This window comes from Oryza sativa, chromosome 12, assembly GCF_034140825.1.
Source record: "Oryza sativa Japonica Group chromosome 12, ASM3414082v1".
Classification (NCBI taxonomy): domain Eukaryota; kingdom Viridiplantae; phylum Streptophyta; class Magnoliopsida; order Poales; family Poaceae; genus Oryza; species Oryza sativa.
Window position 1 is genome coordinate 1943536 of NC_089046.1, and position 19077 is coordinate 1962612.

The window sequence follows — 19077 nt, forward strand, 5'->3', positions numbered from 1 at the left end:
AATGGGTGATTCTCAGTTCATCACATTGTGATTTTAAGCCAGTTAAGCCTTCAAATTCCCGCTGAGATTAAGGGCCACTGAAAACATCTTGTGCCATATTTGTTAAGGAATATCTTAAAACCACTACCGAACAACTTTAATGGGCAAGTTTCCCAACTGCATTCAGGTAAAGTTCCCAACTTAAATGGGCAAGTTTCCCAACTACATTCAGGTAAATTTCCCAACTTTCATGGGCAACAGGGCAAGTTTCCCAACTACATTCAGGTAAATCACGCAAAGAGGAGTCACATAGATGATAGATCAACAACTAGTAGCTAATAACTTACTACAACCTTCATCCATAGGAACACATGGATCCCTCAGAAGACGCATCGGTATGCCACACGCTTCCCAGTAAGTTCGCCGTCATATGTAACTTTAACCACGGTTCCCTTGTCAAAGCCATAGTAGCGAGCAACAGCATCAGTCTCTAGCATGCGTGGCAACTGAAAGATACAAGCACCATTTCAGCGAAGTGATGTAAAGGTATTTCAGGACAGTAATTTTAGTGTTAAAATGCCATATATTAATGACCGGAAGGAGTAAAATGGTAGTGAAAACAAAAGTGATTTGGCTTTGAGGCACAACAAGATTCCATCTATCAAAACAAAGAAAATTATCCATTTCTCATAATGAATATAAAGAGGATCACTGGTATGTTTACCACATAACAAGGATACAGCAATAACAAATATGATGCAGATCAACATGTGACTATGCAAATAATGTAGAGGATCAACATTTATCGTAAAATATGGCATATTTTGTATATGGTAAATTTAATACACTCAAGGGTACTTCTACTGTACTTGGATCTGTTTGCCCTTTGGGCTTACCGCTTACCATACAACTTACTATTCACATTAGCAACCATATTTTACAACAAATGTAGTTTCACAAAAGCATCACATTATTTGATTACTGACATCAAAAATTGGTAACAGATTCTAAAGCACTGTTAGCAAATTATAGACAAGCACCTGTGAGTCTTCCACATTGTATTCCTTGAGGAGCTTGGCCTTTTGATCTGCACTCAACACTTCATGCTTGGGTTTCAGGACATGCTTAGTAATGTTTACCAGTAAATCTGTGGCCTACCATTGGAAAAACACCTCAATTTATGTGTAAACCAGAGTATATTAACAAATTATAAGACAGTAAACAAAACGTATGCATGATTAAAGTCACGAAATATTAATCGAACATAGCATTATTGGTTTAAGAGCATAACTTGCAGAAGCATGTATATGAATTAGATATATATATAGCATTATTGCCAGAACTTTCCGTTGGAAAAAAGGCCATAAAAACTAAACAAAAACAAACCTGGAATATGTCCACTTTAAATTTAAAGATCTCCTTGATAGCCTCTCTAGCTCTAGATAATATTTTGCTCTGCAGTATCAGAACAAGCCTGGACAAGTTCTCTTCTTTTGTTTGGAGATATATCTCTCGGATAGTTGCGATTTTGACAGGCTCTGGTGGACAGAATACAAGTTGTACCTGAGTAGTGATTGAGTTAGAGTTTATTTTAACCCCCTTACCAAAAGGTAACAAAAATAGACACTCCAAGAAATAGCATTATGCATGGAAAAATGATATAGATATAAGCACTCTAACAGCAGGCGTGGAAGTATACCGATTATGTAAGCATTAAGTTTCAACAGTTAAATAATAAATTGAACCCATTTAAAGATGGCGCTATGCATGGACGATAAAACCACAAGAATACTAATTTGCTAAACCATAATAAAAACCCCTACCAGATGCAGGGTTTATCCCCCTTTTTACCTATTTACAAACTAACAAGTAGGAGTATATGATATCACTGGAACACAAAAAGGCAAATGTGCCATGGTAAAATACTCTTTATCATACGCATTAGCAATCTTTTAGCAAACTTTTTTCCTGAAAAGTATATTTCGCATTCCACAGAATAAATTAAACAACCACTGGATAGTACTATAACACAAATGAAAACACAACTTCATTATTATGTTACTCCCAAACATTTTCTAGAAGAACCAACATCCCTGAAGCAATGTGCAGTGTGTATACCTAGTTGTCCTAATTTTTCAATCTAACACTTTTCCCGTCATGTATATATCCCAGACGAACGCTAATGAGTAAAAATAAATCATGACCACGATAATAATTTAATAACTCCATAGGTCGCAACTTAAACACATGAGCAGATGAGCAGATGAAAGAAATGGTATCGCAAGAAATGATTGGGCGAGATATACCTTCTTGGAGGGGTCGGAGACGAGGGTGGTGGTGAAGGCGAGGCGTTCGATCCCAGGCTTCTCAGCCCACCATGCGCGGAACTCAGGGAGGGTGCGGGCGATCTCGGCCTCCGGCACGCTGTACCCGCGGTCGCGGAGCATCTCCATTGCCGTGCGGCGCGCCAGGAACAGGCGGTGGCTCTCCACGCTGCCGCGGTCGATCATCGACGCTATGCATTCGGGGACCTCATGCACGTCGACGTCGTCGACTTCCATCTCCGCCGCCATGGGGACGACGGCGGGAGGGGGAACGTCGAGCGCAGCAGCGGGGACGACGGCAGGAGGAGGGGGAACGTCGCGCGCAGCGGCGGGGGCGGCGGCCGAGGGAGGGGAAACGTCGCGGGCGGCGGAGGCGGCGGCTGAGGGAGGGGAAACGTCGCGGGCGGCGGCAGGAGGAGGGGAAACGTCGCGCGCGGCGGAGACGGCGGCGGGAGGGGACACGTCGCGGGCGGCGGTGGTGCTCTCGGCGGTTTCTATTGAAGTGGCGGCGGTCGCGCTCTCAGCCGATTCTATTGTGGTGAAGGATTGCTGGGAGGGGGAGGAGTGACTCATCTTAACCTCTTTTTAAGGTGACCTAATATTTTTCTGTCTAGCTAAGTTTTTGGAAATGTTCTGATAAGATGAAATAGAGTTTAGAACGTGTTTATACTGTAAAAGTATATTCATTTTTATCGAAATGTCTAATATACCCCGTAAAAATTTAGTATGTCCGATTTGCCCCTAAACGGTAATAATGAACGAAATCCGCGCTGGACTCTTTAAACCGAACAAAATGGGGTTCTAGAATGTGTTTATATGAGAAAAGTCCAAATTACCCCTCTAGTTTGCATTTGTCCCATTTGCCCTTGAAGTCTAATGGCGGAGAAGACACGTCCCAAACTATTCAAAACCGAAGAGAACCCAAGGTTTAGAGTATGTTTACACTACTCCATGTCTACCTTTCTTGACGGTTAATCTTCACCTATTACAACTTTGGATGAGCTATTCGAAGAAAAACTGTCACTTTGATCTATAACTCAAAAGATAATTTTGGTAGATTATTGAATAAGAGATTTCCTAAATAACGCTCAACTGATTTGTTTATACAACAATAATTTAGCTCCCAACCTTTGGTTAGTACAAACATTCATACTTCAACTTTTCTTTCTCTTGGTGAGTTTACCGACTTCGGCAGCAACACAACAATGGCTAAGACAAAGGATAAAATTTCGGGCAAGTTCGGGGGCTTGTGGGAAGGTTAAAAGTGATGTAGTTCTTGATCTAGAAAGAACGAGGTAGCAGTTGACTGGCAGTAGGTAACAGTGAAGACAATGCAACGAGGATGTGGCGCCACCACCAGAGTCATGAGTAGGAGGCATGGGGTGGGCGGGATATGTAGCCAAGAAATCAAGTGGCTTGGTGATGTGGAAGCATCTCACTAGACTTAAAAGATGATGTAGAGACATCTTACTAGATTTGAAAAAGATAGAAACTTGCTTTGAGAAGGGAGTAGATATATAGAGGAAGGCAGGGTTAATGAGGCGACAGAGAGCAATCAATGAGGGCTCGTCGACGCTAGTAGTAGCACCATCAAGGCAAGGACAACAGCATGCCTCGCAATTTTCAAACCAAACAAAAAAGTTTGTAGAGACATCTCACTAGATTTGAAGAAGATAGAAACTTGCTTTGAGAAGGGAGTGGATATACAGAGGAAGGCAAGGTTAATGAGCGCGATAGAAAACGGTCAATGAGGGCTTGTCGACGCTGGTGACAGCACCGTCGAGGCAAGGACAACATGTCTCGCAATTTTTAAACCAAATAAAAAGACAAAAACCATGTACCTTAAGAACTAAAAGATGCAAAAATATAAGATTATCTATTTGCATCAGAACTTATTAACCGAGATCTGGGCTTTTTTTTTAACAAAATACTCATATAGACATTCCCCTCTAATTTGCACTTGTCTGATTTGTCCCTAAACTCTGATAACGGAGAAAAACACACCCCAAACTTTTCAAACCGAACGAAATAAGGTTTTATAATTATTTTTACACTACTGCAGGTCCACTCCCTTTTTCCGCTGTTAATCACCACTTATCACAATTATAGGCGAGCTAAAAGCAAGTACTAGTAGATTATTATCGAATAATAACTATCATTTTGGTTTATAAAAGCTAATTAGACTGGCCAAATCTTTAATTTCTTGAAGCGCATCAAATTGTTATTTCACGCACTTTATTTCTGCTGCAAAAGGTTACATGCCGTTTCTCTTGATAAAACAGACCATTTAGTCTCATAACAGGCATGGATGTTCCCAAGTATAAAAGCCTCCAGCAACAAACGCGTCAGTTCAGTACTAAGCACTGATCCAAGAGGAGCACTAAAACCCTTCTCCAGCAACAGACCACGTTCTACAAAGAATTTAACTCTTCATATCCGGTTATGTAACGAGAAACCACCAGAATTGTAGTTTTGGCTATTGATTTAAGTATCCCCGACATGTCTTCAAACATGTCAACAATCAGCACAACCTTACTTTACATGTTGGACCTCTGTTACTGGGAAGAGCTTCTCTAACTTTGCATTGGAAAGAACCTTGTTAGGGTCAAGCTCCATGCGTGCTTTGTTATATGCATCTACTGGGAAACGTTTCCTCAACCTAGCCAGGAGTTCAGTGAGTTCATCCTTATCCTTCGGAACCTAAGAAAAGCGAAGAAATGTTGATCAGTACAGTATGTGATATTGCAAACAAAGCGGACTGGACAGTGGTATCATGCATCATACTATGCATACAATGCAAGGGAGGCCATTCTCTCGAAATTAACATGTCTGATGTTAATTTCAACCATCTCTGCAGCAATGGACTGTACTAACAAACAATTAATAAAAGTAGCTGCCCAGATCTTGCATCAAGCAGTGAAAGTTCGCACCTCAATTTTGGCCCAGTGTTCATATGCAGAATAACCATCCCACAGATTTGTTTGCGTCTTACTTCTGTAATTAAAAAATTCCTCTGTAATTTCCTTCCTTTGTCGAGCATCCGACGTTGGGAGGTACATTATTATCCCAACCTGCATATTGATCACAATAAATCGGGTCATTAACACTAATGTTACACACTACAAAGTGAAACTGCATAATGTTTTGTGACATTTCTCAAAGAAGTACTACTACATCAGTGTCACATGGAGAGTATCGATAATGAAATCTCGAAAAAAGAATCATAGAAATTGCACGGTTCTCCCGGAACCAGTTAAATATCTATATACAGTCAGTTGCCTACCATGTATTCATTAAATATTGCTCGATTGTGGTTTACACCTTAGAAATTCTGGAGGGGACATAACAAATGCTGCAGAACATGTGAACAGATCATCTACATTGAAGTTGAAGAAAATATTTTTTGTACATGTAAACATAGTACCACTGAAGCAAGAGGGAGCATCCTCTAAACTACATCATATGCAGAAACTAGCCAAATTCCAAGTGCAATCAATGTGGTAATTTCAAGCCCATGAGAGCAAATGTCCAAGGTTCTTTTCTATTGTTTAAACAGAGATTCCTGTTTAAATATGTAATAATATATTATAAGAAAGACTACCTATATCTATATGTAGACAGATTTGCTGTCAGAAATGCAAATGATAGCTATTGTAGATTTGTAGGCAGAGTAACTATCTGTCATCTTGTATATCAATTGCCCAGTCCGACTGTTTAACCAAGTTATCCAATATTCATTACAACAGGAAACAAATTAGCAGTAAAATATATAAACAACCAGAGGTGGATGGTGGCAACAAGGAATCCTTGTTAAATATAATGAAAAAGGTAATGTGCAGAGCAAATTACCCATGAAAATATGTCATCTTCTTGAGAGCTTGATGCTGGGCTCATGGGACTCCTGCTGCAGGCAGTCCAACGCTGCTCAATAGGTGCCGGTGCGGGTATATCTTCCTTCTCAATCAACTGCAGCAGCTCCTCTATATAATCCAGATCCTTCATATTAGGCTTTGCTAGGGTCCCTGCAGGGAAGCAGGTTTCAGAAACCCACTGCTGCCCACCACAATCAAAGCCTAATATTTCATCACTCCAGCCCATGCGATAGCCCTCTGACTTCTTCCAATATTCAGCTTCTGCTTTGTTAATTCTGATCACATGATCTTTGTCTAGAGGATCCAGGGCAAGCAACCGATCCCTCAATTCAGTGAATGAAAGCTGATCTACTTCTGGGTCATTACTTTCTGCTTTAGTTCTGAAAAGCATCTACAAGATGGCATTAGCTAGAAACTAATGGAATGCTATTGCTGAGTAAAGCTAGAATGTTTAGTGCAAAAGAAAAAAAAAGAACCATTGAGTAGATCTGCATAGTGCATACAGCTACAGTTTGAATGCAGTGCATATTGTTTTGAGGTAGTACCTATATTTCTTCAATGACTCACGATAAAGATCACGAACATGTTGGATAGCCTCATCCTTTCCATATTTTGAGGTAAACTTTGGAGTTCTCCACCTTGAAGGAGGATTGCATTGGACAACAACAACTGTATCGGTGTATGGAATCCATAAGTACTTAATATGTTTATTTTCAGAGAGCCATTTCCTGAGAAAGGAGGGGAGTGAAAGAAAGTCAGTTTTCTCCAGTAAATGATGACAAAATTGATAAGCAAACCAATTCCAGACATCCATTTAATGATCAGAATGAGATAACATTACTTGTGATTTTTCTTGACTTCATCTGCACTGGAAACGAAAGTGTGTTCAATAAGTTGGTGTCTTTCCACACATTGAAGAGTAACTTCTGCTACAACTCCAAGGCCACCAAGCCCACAGCGAGCAAGATAGAATAAATCAGGATCCTTCTCCCTTGACAACTCTATTGTCCCCTTGGCAGGGGTAACCAATTTCATGCTAATAACTTGTTCGTCAATTGGTGGCAACCTTGCACCAGTGCCATGGGCACCAACCTGCAATCAGTCATGAAATGATCATCCGAGGTAAGCTGTACAGAAATGCATATGGCCTGAACTGCATGTTAAGTCCCATCTATTTATTCTAGTTTGAGTAATACTCCCTCCGTTTCATAGTATAAGTCGCTTTGAATTTTTTTTCCTAGTCAAACTTCTTTAGGTTTGACCAAATTTATAGAAAAATTTAGCAACATCTACTACACCAAACAAGTTTCATTAAATGTAACATTGGATGTATTTTTGATAATATGTTTATTTTGTGTTGAAAATATTGCTATATTTTTCTATTAACTTGGTCAAACTTTAAAAAGTTTCGACTACGAAAAAGTCAAAACGACTTATAATATGAAACGGAGGTAGTACTTCTTTATCCCTCCCTACCTAATCCACAAACACATCTTCGGATCTTCCCTAACAAGCTTAAGCCAACTTTCATAGAAGGAAACAACATACAGTAGATCTTATTTCCATCATTTCAACAGTAAACTCAGTGAATGCTTATAAGGTAATCACTGTCATACCATACAGGAGAATTAACAGATGTGAGATAACAGAGTGACAAAAAAAAAGTTATACTCCTTGTCCAAATACAAGGAAGAACAATAACTGCAAAAGTTTTCAGTATATAGGAATGCAATGCCATGTTAAGAACAAACAGTGAAGGCATTTCTAGCTTCCACAAATTGCTATCAAATGCAGAAAAAAATTACAACAAGATTGTAGAGTAGAGATAACCGTGACATTTTTCCGATTTGTTACTTTTTGTTGGATGACTATCTTCTAATCAGAAAGCCTCTCTTGACTATCTCACCAATTTATTTGGGAAAGCTCTATTAATGTCAATTGAAACAAATTCTACTACATTTCATTGAACATATTATCCAACAAATTTACCAATTATATTTTTGTACTACTGGTAAAATCATTAATTTCTTACTATCAAATCTCCAATAAATCACCCTAGATAGCTACAAATTCTTTTCATTCCAGCAGAAGCTACAGAACTGACCTGAATGATGCCGCCGACCTGCTGCTCCCGAATGGACGCGAAGTTCTGCAGCGTGAGGCCATGCTCCCGGAGCGTGTCGACAAGCTCGGCGACGCGTATCCCGGCCTGCACGGTGACGGTCTTCTTCTTGGCGTCGACGTCGAGCACCTTGTCCATGAGCGCGAGGTTGACCATGCCGGCGCGTGAGAGCGCGAGGCCATTGGGGGACAGGCCCGAGCCGAGGGGCCTGAGCTTGCGGCGCTCGCCGTGGGCGGCGGCGAGCGCGTCGTGGAGGACGGGGAGGGAGTCGGGCTGGAGGAGGACGCGGGTGTGGACCTCGTGGGTGGCGCTCCAGTTGGAGACGGCGTGGAGGTCGTCGGGGAGCGGCGCGTACTTGAAGGGGACGGCCTTCTTGTGGAGCGCGTCGGGGGGAAGCGGGAAGGAGTAGTAGGTGGCGGCGCCGCAGCCTAGGAGGAGGAGCGCGTAGCCGGCGTACTTGCGGAGGTCGGCATCGGAGGCCGGGAGCGGGGACGAGGCAGAGAGCGCCCTGACGAGGTGGAGGTGGTGGTGGGAGGAAGGGGAGGAGGAGGCGCGGCGGAGGATGCCGGCGAGGAGGAGGCGCCGCATCGTCGCTCGTCGGCGGCAGAGACGGGACGAAGCACAGCCACCGCCGCACCAGATCGAAATGGGGTTTTCCCTTTTTTTTTTTCCTTTTCCTTTTTTACTTTTCAATTTTTTGGCCCGCACTTGGAATAAAGCCCATATAAGGAAAGGCCCAATGGCTGCAAGTTAGTGGGCCGTAACTAGCATTCCGTGGGCCCAAGGGCTGCCCGACTCCGCTGCCAAACCAAAACCCTTTGCTCGAGGTAGACGACGATGGCGCCCAAGAGGAAGCCGGACGACGACGACGACGTGGGGGAATCAACCGACGAGTTCGCAAATCCATCGGGCGACACGATGGAGTTCGCCAAGCCGGTTTACCTCGTGGCAGTGCGCGACGACGACCAGGCGGCCGCCTACTCCGTTCTGAAGATCGATGCCGCCGCCGTTGCCGGTAACGACGAGCCGCGGCGCGTCCGCGCCGTCGCCGTGCTGACGACCGGCACCGAGCCTGGCATGTCCTTCGTCACGGCGCGTTCGAGGCACGGGTCGTGGATTGTCGGCGTCGGCGGTGGGCTAAGAGCCGGCACCATCATCTTCGACCCGGGCACCATCATCACGCGGCTCGGCTACCCCAAGCACAAGCCCGTCTTGATCTCCCATGGCAGCGAGGTGTATGCCATCTCAGGCACCCCCAGAGTGAAGCCCTCCATGGACTGCGAGCCATGGTTTGAATCTCTCAGCTTCAAAGATGGTGTCCCCTCCAAGGAGTGCGGCCGTTGGGTCTCATGGCATCACCTGCCGCCACCACCCTTCTTCCCGTGTTTCTTGAATCCCTATGAATTTCGCAATCCACCTGAAATTTTTCAGTCTCATCCTATGCTGTCATTGGCTCATACATTTTGATTTCCCCACAGCCGGAACTAGTGGTAGGTACTTACGCTTTTCATGTGGTGAACAAAATTTGGGAGAAGATCCATGAAAAGAACCTGCCTTTTGTTGGTCAGGCAGTGCACCTTGGCGGCAGCCTCTTCGCCGCCTGTCCCATATCCAACACTGCCTCAACCTCAACATCTGCCTCTGTGTTCCACATGTCCATCAAAATCTCCTCGTCCATTCCCTCATTATCAATCCAAAAGTTCAAGGTGATGGCATCAGTGGACAAGATTACCTTCCCGCTCTTCTGCCCCATGGGAAAGGGCAGCTTCTGTTGCATCAGGTTGGGGCCATCTCGTCTCCGGCACAGACGAAAAACCAACTATCGTCGCTGGCGCAGCCCAAAAACCAGCTGCTTGAAGGAGGTCCATGTTATCTCGACTGCCTTTCGGATAGAGAACATTGAAGCTATCATGACTCATTGTCAGTCCCAGGAATCTAAGGCTAAGGATCAGCTACTTGCACTACAAGTGAAGGAACAGATGCATTCATGCGAATCCAAGGAAATACATGGTTTGCTGGGTTCTGGCATTCCTGTGGTTGCTGCCCTCTCCATGTAAGCACATGAGGAGTCTCCCTCTTGTTCTTATCTATTATACTCCCATTTAGTTTGTGATTTTATTCAAGTACACATCCGAATTCGCTGAAACAAGACAGATATGAATGTGCTTTGACTCGGTCCAATTTGAATCCAATCAGGTTTTTTTTTTGAGAAAGAGGGCGAAGCCCTCCCATTTCATTAACGAAATGAAAAGATCCTTGAATCCAATCAGTTACTGGTGACAAATTTCACAACAATGTGTTACTACATCAGCAAACAATTTGCTACTAGTATAAAGGTTAAGGTATCTTCACTGAAGGCCGAACTACTGAAAGTAATCACCTCATTCCAGTTCTGCCGGCTTCTTCACGTTGGTTGGGCTGTCGGACAGAACTAGACTACCAAACTCTGTCCATTCTGATTAGTGATTAATTGTGCTTCTGAGCCCATCCCATAAATCCACAATTGTGAGTTCATATTTAATATGGAACTTTTCGCATTAACACAATAACACAGATTATACAACAGATGCAATGAACTTTCTGCATGATTCGTCTCCACATCTACAGAAAAAAAAAACAAAGAGTAGAGAGAGACGCACGATGTAATCACGGTCGAATTGGCGCCAATAAGATTATACGAATGCATTGGCGCCAATACGATTATACGAATGATAATAGCCATACGAATGCATTGGCGCCAATCCGATTATACGAATGACAGCCTAGTTTTAGACTATTTCAAACTGAATAGTTAACAAGCTGGCATGATAATTTCCTGCCAAAAGTTGTAATTTCCTGTAGCCCCTGTTAGATAGGAGTATATTTATTTATACGGAGTACTACGCAATCACTTTTTCTGTTAGTTGAATCATTGACTTGTGGAGTCAAGCCACTGCTATCACTTGGCCAATTTGCTGAACTTCCAGAGTTACTCCACACTCATTTTCCTGATCTCATCGTCTCTTTAAATTTTAAAACGTAAATAAACAGGACTAGACAGGCAGTCGAAGCTTGCACTATAAATCTGAGAACTATGCAGAGACCACTCTGTTCATGCAGTGTTAGTAGCTCAAACTATCTTGCATTTGGTTCTTCTTTGCTACCGCCCTTTTAGCTGTTCTTGTTGTCTGCGTGTATATATGTTCGCTAGAAGCATATGATCCTCCACATAACAAAGTTGTTCCTGCCTCTGTTCTGACCAGTGAGTTTTCTTCTCAGGGACAAGCATCATGCACACAGCAGTTGCCGATCTGAACATTCTGAAACCAAAGCAAGAACAGAGCTCACACATCGCAATGTCGCTGATGTAATGTCACACATACCGATCATGTTACTTTTCCGGTTTTCCCTCCAACTACTCCTTGTTCAAATTTCTTCTATTTTAACTACCAACTACCCTCCTACTCTCGACCACACCTCATTTAATGAGGTGAGGGGGTATCTATGTCATTTTCCTTTACCACTAAATTCCCCACTCATTCTAGGATTATAATCTTTTTGAGATAAAGGGAGTACAGGACTATTTGTCATTTGTTAATAAGTCAGGCTGTTTTTCATCTTTCTTACCATGTTTAGCACCAAAATTGATTAGAGGTAGCAACATAACCATCGATTATTAGCACATCCAATACTCGAAGCAATAAGTTTTAGGGCACCTAGATGGCAAGTTTCCTAGCCTCCAAAATAAAGAAAAGGCTTGATTGCAATGAAAAGAATAAAAGATGTTTCGATATCTTTTTAAGGTAATATTCCTGTGCAAGAAAAACATCCTATAAAATGTAGAAACTGTGAGCGATGAAACAGGCGTGCATTAAGGTAACATGGCATTTTATATTTGCAGCTAAAAGGGTTCTTAAGGAACATATTCTGAAATAAAAGGTGCCAACGGGACTTACTTATATGGACAAAAGAGCGAATGCAAAGGGAGAGAACCCATGGGATGAACAGGAAATCTTGAAGGCCTGTTCCCATTGGCTGCAGACTGTAACCTCCGGCTTCACTGCTAGCAATGTTTCCTCTGGAGCCTCCAATGGTGAAGTGTTCTCTGTTTGATAGGTTCTCAGGTCTACATGTGCCTTGGTTGGAAAAACTTCAAGGTTCTTGGAGCGAATCACGCTGCTGCTGTCAAGCGAGAAACGTAAAGAACAGAAGAGTCCATCCTCCAAGGAAAAGAAGCATGACCCTGCATCAACTTCATGTTCCATGTATTTCACCGGGAGCACAACGATGGATAAGCAAGGATCATATTCCTTGTCAGAAGTTGTGACATTGATGCGATAAGCATTGATGGGTCCGTTGTCTTTCGATAAGCCAAGGAACACAGAGCCATGTGGGGCGGCGCATCCGGTGAAAGGTAGCCTCTTGTCATCAACCTTGTGCCACTTGATTGAGTTGGTGTCAAATGCATACGTGCCCCATGGCTGATTGAATGATACCAATATGTAGGCATCAACCACCACATAGGACATGACGATTACAACCGGCAGCAATGTGTAATCTACCGGGCGAAGCTTCCAAGGGAAGCAAGGTGGATGCGGTAGCTTAATCCAGGAACATCCCTCCAGGTGGTAGCCGCGGCCAGCAGTAGCAGCGACGACTTTGGATTGGGAGAGATCGAGTAGCTCGAACCATGGCGGGAAATCGGGGTCTGCAATCCAGGAGGGGGACTTGGACATGGCATAAACCTTGTCGCCCACTGACATCAGGGCAGGGCACCATTTTGCGGAGTTGAGAGCCGGGCCATGGACGACCTTCTCTGTCCTCGTGTCGAAGATGACGGTGTCGCCGGGATCACCCCCGACACCGACGATCCACGCGCGGTGGATCGACCGCACGGAGGTGAAGCTCTTACCGCCGGCAGCGGTGGGCAGGCGGGTGATCCGGCGCAGGCGCTTCCGCTTCGCCTGCGGTGGAGATGAAGTGGCGGTGGCAGTGGCGGTGACGCCTACATTGTATACGGAGTAGGGCTTAGAATACCTGGACCAATCCCAGTGGCACGCCACAAGGTAGACAGACCGACCACGTCCTTCATCCAACTCATCGCCGACGATCCCCGGCTGGTTGAGATCCTCTGTTGCTTCTTGCATCGGCTGATCGCAATCCGCTTGATCCTCGTCCGAATCACCGCCGATGATCCCCAGATGCCCCGACTAAAACTGATCGGCGTCTTCCGTTTCTTCTAGCTCTGGATCTGTAATGGATGGCTTGGGCTTGTCATAGGAAGCCTTGCCCCTTGCTCCATGACGGTCTCTCGTCTTCCTCTTTTCGCTGCCCATCCCTGGTCTATGCTGTCGCCGAGAGGCCGGAGGAGGAGGAGATGATGGCGGCGGCCGCGGCGGCGGCTGCGGCTGCTTAGGACAGAGTAAGGCCCACCAAACACGGAAAGGAAAACAGGCCCAAACAAAACAAACGGCTGGACTCTGTTCAGTCTGATTATACTTCTTTTTCTCAGCCCATCTCACAATTGTGAGTTCGTTTTTTTTTTCATCTTTTGACATTAATAACACAGAATACACGGTCATGGTGGATATTCACGGAACTTCTCTATATGCAATTGGTAGCAATACGGATGGATATAGCTCCTGAATATGCAATGACAGCCTATGTTTGACTTCTTCAGTGTTCACATGGTTTCACACTGAAGAATTAACAAACTTGTATGATAACCAGAAAGTTAATTGTAGTGATAAATTTCTATAGAAAGTACATACTCACTAGTACATATTCACTTTTGTGTACGTTGAAACGTGGACTTGAGGAGTCAAGCCACTGCTCTCTCTTGGCCAATTCGCTGAACTTTCATAGTTACTCCTGCCCCATTATCATCTTTTCAATACATAAATAGAGACGACCAGCCAGTTGACGCCTCATGCGTGCACTATAAATTCAAGAACCATGCAGAAACCAGTACTCTGTTCACGCAGTGTTAGTATAGCTAGTGCTACCTAAGCATTTGGTTTTCATTATCCTTCTTTCTTATTTGTTGTTCTCATTCTTATCACTGTGTTTCTGCGGAAATATGTTCACTAGAAGTCTGCTCGTCCATATGACGAAGGTGTTCCTACCTCTGTAAGACGGAGGAACTCAACGTAGATTGGATTAATCACGGAGTGCGTACATATATATGCCTGTCCATAACCACTCTACCGATTTATAGCAACAGAATCGGGAGGATAAGGATCTAGGCTTAGAGATAAAACTCAACTATATACATATCTAAACCATATTGTCTAACACCCCCCCGCAGTCACAACGTTGTTGGAGCGAACGTTGAGACTGGAGCGAAACTCGACGAAAACAGGAGAGGGAAGACCTTTGGTGAAGATATCCGCATACTGTGATGAAGTTGGAACATGCAACACCCGGACAGCACCTAGAGCAACCTTGTCACGCACGAAGTGTAGATCGATCTCGACATGTTTCGTTCGTTGATGCTGTACTGGATTGGAGGAGAGATAAATTGCGCTCACATTATCACAATACACCAAGGTGGCTTTAGACGGCGGGGAATGAAACTCATGGAGGAGTTGGCGCAACCAGCTGGCTTCTGCAACCGCATTTGCCACAGCACGATACTCAGCTTCAGCACTCGACCGAGAGACAATGTTCTGGCGCTTGGATGACCATGATACAAGGTTGTCACCAAGAAAAACTGCATAACCGGATGTGGACTTACGAGTGTCTGGACAGCCAGCCCAATCAGCGTCAGAATAGACAACAAGGTCAGTGGCCTGAGAACGCTGAATATGGCGACCAAGATCAATTGTACCTCGGACATATCGCAAAATCCTTTTGAGAGCGGCGAGATGGACTTCGCGAGGATCATGCATGTGTAAGCACACCTGCTGGACCGCATACGAAATGTCTGGTCTGGTGAAAGTGAGGTACTGAAGTGCTCCTACAAGACTGCGATAATCTGTAGGATCTGCCACTGGTGGACCGTCGGTGGAAGATAACTTGGTACATGTATCCACAGGAGTGGCGCACGGCGTCGGCGACTGCTTTGACAGCCTCGTCGATCGCAGCGAAGGCTGCATCGGAAGTGGACACCGTCGATGTGTTCTCGGGCGCCATAGGGAAGCAGCGATAGGGTTTAGGTGTGGAGCGGAAGCGATACCGTATCTGATACCATGTAAGACGGAGGAATTCAACGTAGATTGGATTAATCACGGAGTGCGTACATATATATGCCTGTCCATAACCACTCTACCGATTTATAGCAACAGAATCGGGAGGATAAGGATCTAGGCTTAGAGATAAAACTCAACCATATACATATCTAAACCATATTGTCTAACAACCTCTGTTCCAGCCTCTGAATTTTCTTCTCTGTGACAAGCACAACACACACAGCACATGCCCATCTGAACATTCTGAAACCAAAGCAAGAACAGAGCTCACGCATGGCGATGTCGATGTGGTAATAGCAGCGCTTGGGCTCCGTGTCAACAGGGAGGGCGACGAGTGTTCCTTGGTAGAGGATGAAGCTCTTGTACTATTGGAAGAGAAGCAAGCGAGCTGGGAAGAACTAGAGGAAGCTTTCAGCGTGTTCGACGGCGACGGCGATGGATTCATAAGTCCCCTGGAGCTGCAGAGTGTGATGAGAAGGTTGGGTTTGCAGCACGATGCTGGCCATGAGGAGTGTGAAAGAATGCTCAAGGTTTTCGACAGAGACGGCGATGGAATGATCAATTTTGACGAGTTTAAAGTCATGATGCAAGGAGTTATCTGAGTTTTGTTTTTTTTTCAGAGAAAAGGTTCATCGCCGGAGCTGCCTGAGTGACTGACTACTCGATCTGAAAACATATACATACGCCCCTATCGATCGCCTGAGGCTGATAGTTTTGTTTCTTGATTTGAACAAGTGATGGTAGCTGAGCTGAACCTTTTTTTCTTTTTTTTGAAACCGAGTTGTGTTATCGAAAACCTTGCCGATGTATGGCTGCATATCAATTTGAGGAGTTCCTGTCTATCATCGGTTCATTGCTTTGATACGCACCACAGTAATGGATCGGCATGCCGCTTTGTACTGACAGGATATATTTGGCAATCAGTACACTCAGGAGTAATGAGTCCATAGAATAATTTCCACTGGACCTTACATGGTGGTATCGTTATGTACTTTCAGAAATATATGAACGGGCTGGCTATGGGCCAGAAGCTCCGTCCTGGTGGTGTCAGCCCATCATATTTTTACAGGGAAAAACTGTAGGAGCGTCTCCTCCGTTCCATCGTAATCCTTCTCCGATCCGAATTTGCTTCGTATAGCCTCTACACCTGTCTGCCTATAAATTCCACACGACGGCGACTCATCCCCCAATTCCCCCATCTATTCTTCGCCACCGGCAACATCCATCGATCGATCTCCACCCCGACTCAGATCGCCTCCACTTCCAGCAGAGAGAGCTCCGCGCTACGCATGGATCCCACAACCGGGACATGTTCCGGGTGCGAGGTCACCAAGAAGATCCCTAGTTGGATGATGAGGAAGACACTAATGCAATGTATGGAAGCCGGCCACTTTGGCAAGGACGCCATGGATATGGCGCGGCTGGAACATGCACTCCCCCGCGGCGATCTTCACCGGCCGAGAGTGGGCAGCAAGACGGCGGAGCGGAGCTGCTCGGTGTGCCTCAAGAATTTCGAGGAGGACGACTACATCTGGTCGATGCCCTGCTCCCACACTTTCCATCAGCTCTGCGTCTTGGGTGACCGCTCTTGCAGGGTCTGTCACCCGGCTGCTCCCCCATCCACGGAGGAGAAACCGGAGGCCCCTCGGACTATTCATTGATTGAATGAATTCACGCGGAATCAGTGCTTGTTTAACTGATCAATGTTGTGGCCGTGCAACAAATCTGCATTTCTCTGAAAATTGCAAAAACCTGCTACTCTCTGAATAATCTGAATTTTTTGTCTCCAGTTTTCCTGGGAATCCCTTATGGAATATTTCTTTTTGTCTCAAGTTATCCTGTGAATCCCTTATGGAAATTTGTAACCGGATGTTTAAATTCACATAGTTATATATATATTTACTCCAATCTATTGGAGGGAGGTTGATTTTGATCAACTCAAGCCTAAGCAATACACCTATGTATATGATCTCTTTTTACAAATTGCCAAAAGGAGTCAAAGAAAGGTTGGATTATTTCAGAAAAAGATTTTTATGGCAGGAGGATCAGGGAATAAGAAAATATCATCTGGTTAATTGGCCTTTGGTTTGTTCACCTAGGGACCAGGGAGGTTTGGGAATTTTGGATCTAGAGATCATGAACTGTGCTATGTTGGGAAAATGGATATGGAGGTTGGAAAATGAGAGGGGTTGGTGGCAGGATATTCTCACAAAAAAGTACTGTCACAACAAAGTTTTGTCAGGTTTGAAAGTGAAACCTGGAGTCTCTCATTTCTGGCAAGGAATTATGGATGTGAAAGAAATGTTTTATAAATTTTGTACTAAAGTAGTTGGCAATGGAAGGAATACTTTGTTTTGGGAAGATAATTGGATAGGAGGTAAACCTTTGGCTGAACAGTTCCCTGATCTGTATAATATTACTTTGACAAAAAAGATTACTGTGGCAAATGTGAAACAAGGGGGGATTGACTCTATTAAATTCAGAAGGGATGTCCTGGGGAATAAACTGAGGAATTGGCTGAAAATTAAACAATTCTGGGGTGATTTGGTTCTGGAAGATGGAACCAAAGATACACTCCGGTGGAGTTTGACCAAAGATGGGAAATTCACTGTGAATTCCTTTTACAAAGCTCTGAAGATGCAACAGGTGATTTTCCCGCATAAAAAGTTATGGGGTTTCAAAGTGCCTTTGAAAATCAAAATTTTTATTTGGCTATTTACAAAAAACAAGATTCTCACAAAGGACAATCTTTTCAAAAGGGGCTGGAGAAAAGGGAAGGCTAATTGCCAATTCTGTGATCAAACAGAAACTTTACAACACCTCTTTTTTTATTGCCCTTTAGCTAGACTGTTATGGAATATTGTGAAATGTGCTCTCAATATAAATCCTGTGTTGAATAGACAAGATCTGTTTGGATCTTGGATGAACAAGATTGATAAATTTACAAAAAAACTTGTGGTAGTGGGTCTTGCGGCAATAATATGGACAATCTGGAAATTTCGTAATAAAGCTTGTTTTGAAAAAAAACTCCCAGCTGATCTTACTGATCTGGTGTTTATGGCTTGCTCTTTGGTGGAATCGTGGGCAACTTTACAGAAGCAGGAGGGAAGTCGAAGAAATCTTCAATTGGGGGCCAGGTTGCTAAAGCAAGTGGTAAATGAAGTCTACAACTCGAAGCTCGGCTGGAGAGGAGGCGTTAGAAGGATTGGGTCATAACTCAGGAAAGGGAATGTTTACTGAGTTTTTTGTGTGGATGGATTGAGCAAAGATAGCTCTGTAATAGATAATCTAGCTATGGCCTTTTGCATAAGGGTCGGTTGTCCTCCCTCAGATGCTTTAGTTTTTTTCCGTTTTGTTGTTTGGTACTCTTGTACTCTGACTTGATCTCATTTCTAGTAAAAGAAATAGGGGCTTCATGCCCTAGTTCATATATATATATATATATATATATATATATATATATATATATATATATATATATATATATATATATATATATATATATATATATATATATATATATATATATATATATATATATATATATATATATATATATATATATATATATATATATATATATATATATATATATATATATATATATATAT

General features: G+C 43.7%; 4 protein-coding genes and 1 pseudogene across 4 annotated transcripts; 2 read left to right on the top strand and 3 right to left on the bottom strand.

The window, feature by feature from the left end:
• Positions 1-135: 135 nt before the first annotated feature.
• LOC4351463 (DNA-directed RNA polymerase V subunit 5A) lies at positions 136-2924 on the bottom strand. Its single transcript, XM_015764143.3, has 4 exons — positions 2286-2924; positions 1366-1542; positions 1020-1133; positions 136-485 (listed from the first exon to the last, which is right to left on the bottom strand). The coding sequence occupies exons 1-4, from the start codon at positions 2874-2876 to the stop codon at positions 360-362; spliced, it is 1008 nt and encodes a 335-aa protein (XP_015619629.1). The 5' UTR covers positions 2877-2924; the 3' UTR covers positions 136-359.
• Positions 2925-4523: 1599 nt separating this feature from the next.
• LOC4351464 (L-galactono-1,4-lactone dehydrogenase 2, mitochondrial-like) lies at positions 4524-8955 on the bottom strand. The gene is made up of 6 exons (NM_001423318.1): positions 8280-8955; positions 7017-7267; positions 6721-6903; positions 6153-6555; positions 5234-5374; positions 4524-5003 (listed from the first exon to the last, which is right to left on the bottom strand). The coding sequence occupies exons 1-6, from the start codon at positions 8883-8885 to the stop codon at positions 4836-4838; spliced, it is 1752 nt and encodes a 583-aa protein (NP_001410247.1). The 5' UTR covers positions 8886-8955; the 3' UTR covers positions 4524-4835.
• A 166-nt stretch (positions 8956-9121) lies between these two features.
• Positions 9122-10478, top strand: LOC107277556 (uncharacterized; annotated as a pseudogene).
• Positions 10479-11043: 565 nt separating this feature from the next.
• LOC107275664 (uncharacterized) lies at positions 11044-13617 on the bottom strand. Its single transcript, XM_015763648.3, has 2 exons — positions 12233-13617; positions 11044-11596 (listed from the first exon to the last, which is right to left on the bottom strand). The coding sequence occupies exon 1, from the start codon at positions 13421-13423 to the stop codon at positions 12233-12235; it is 1191 nt and encodes a 396-aa protein (XP_015619134.1). The 5' UTR covers positions 13424-13617; the 3' UTR covers positions 11044-11596.
• A 3138-nt stretch (positions 13618-16755) lies between these two features.
• LOC112937425 (uncharacterized) lies at positions 16756-17127 on the top strand. The gene has a single exon (XM_026022082.1). It carries the CDS (start codon positions 16756-16758, stop codon positions 17125-17127), a length of 372 nt encoding a protein of 123 aa, XP_025877867.1.
• The last annotated feature ends 1950 nt before the right edge of the window (positions 17128-19077 follow it).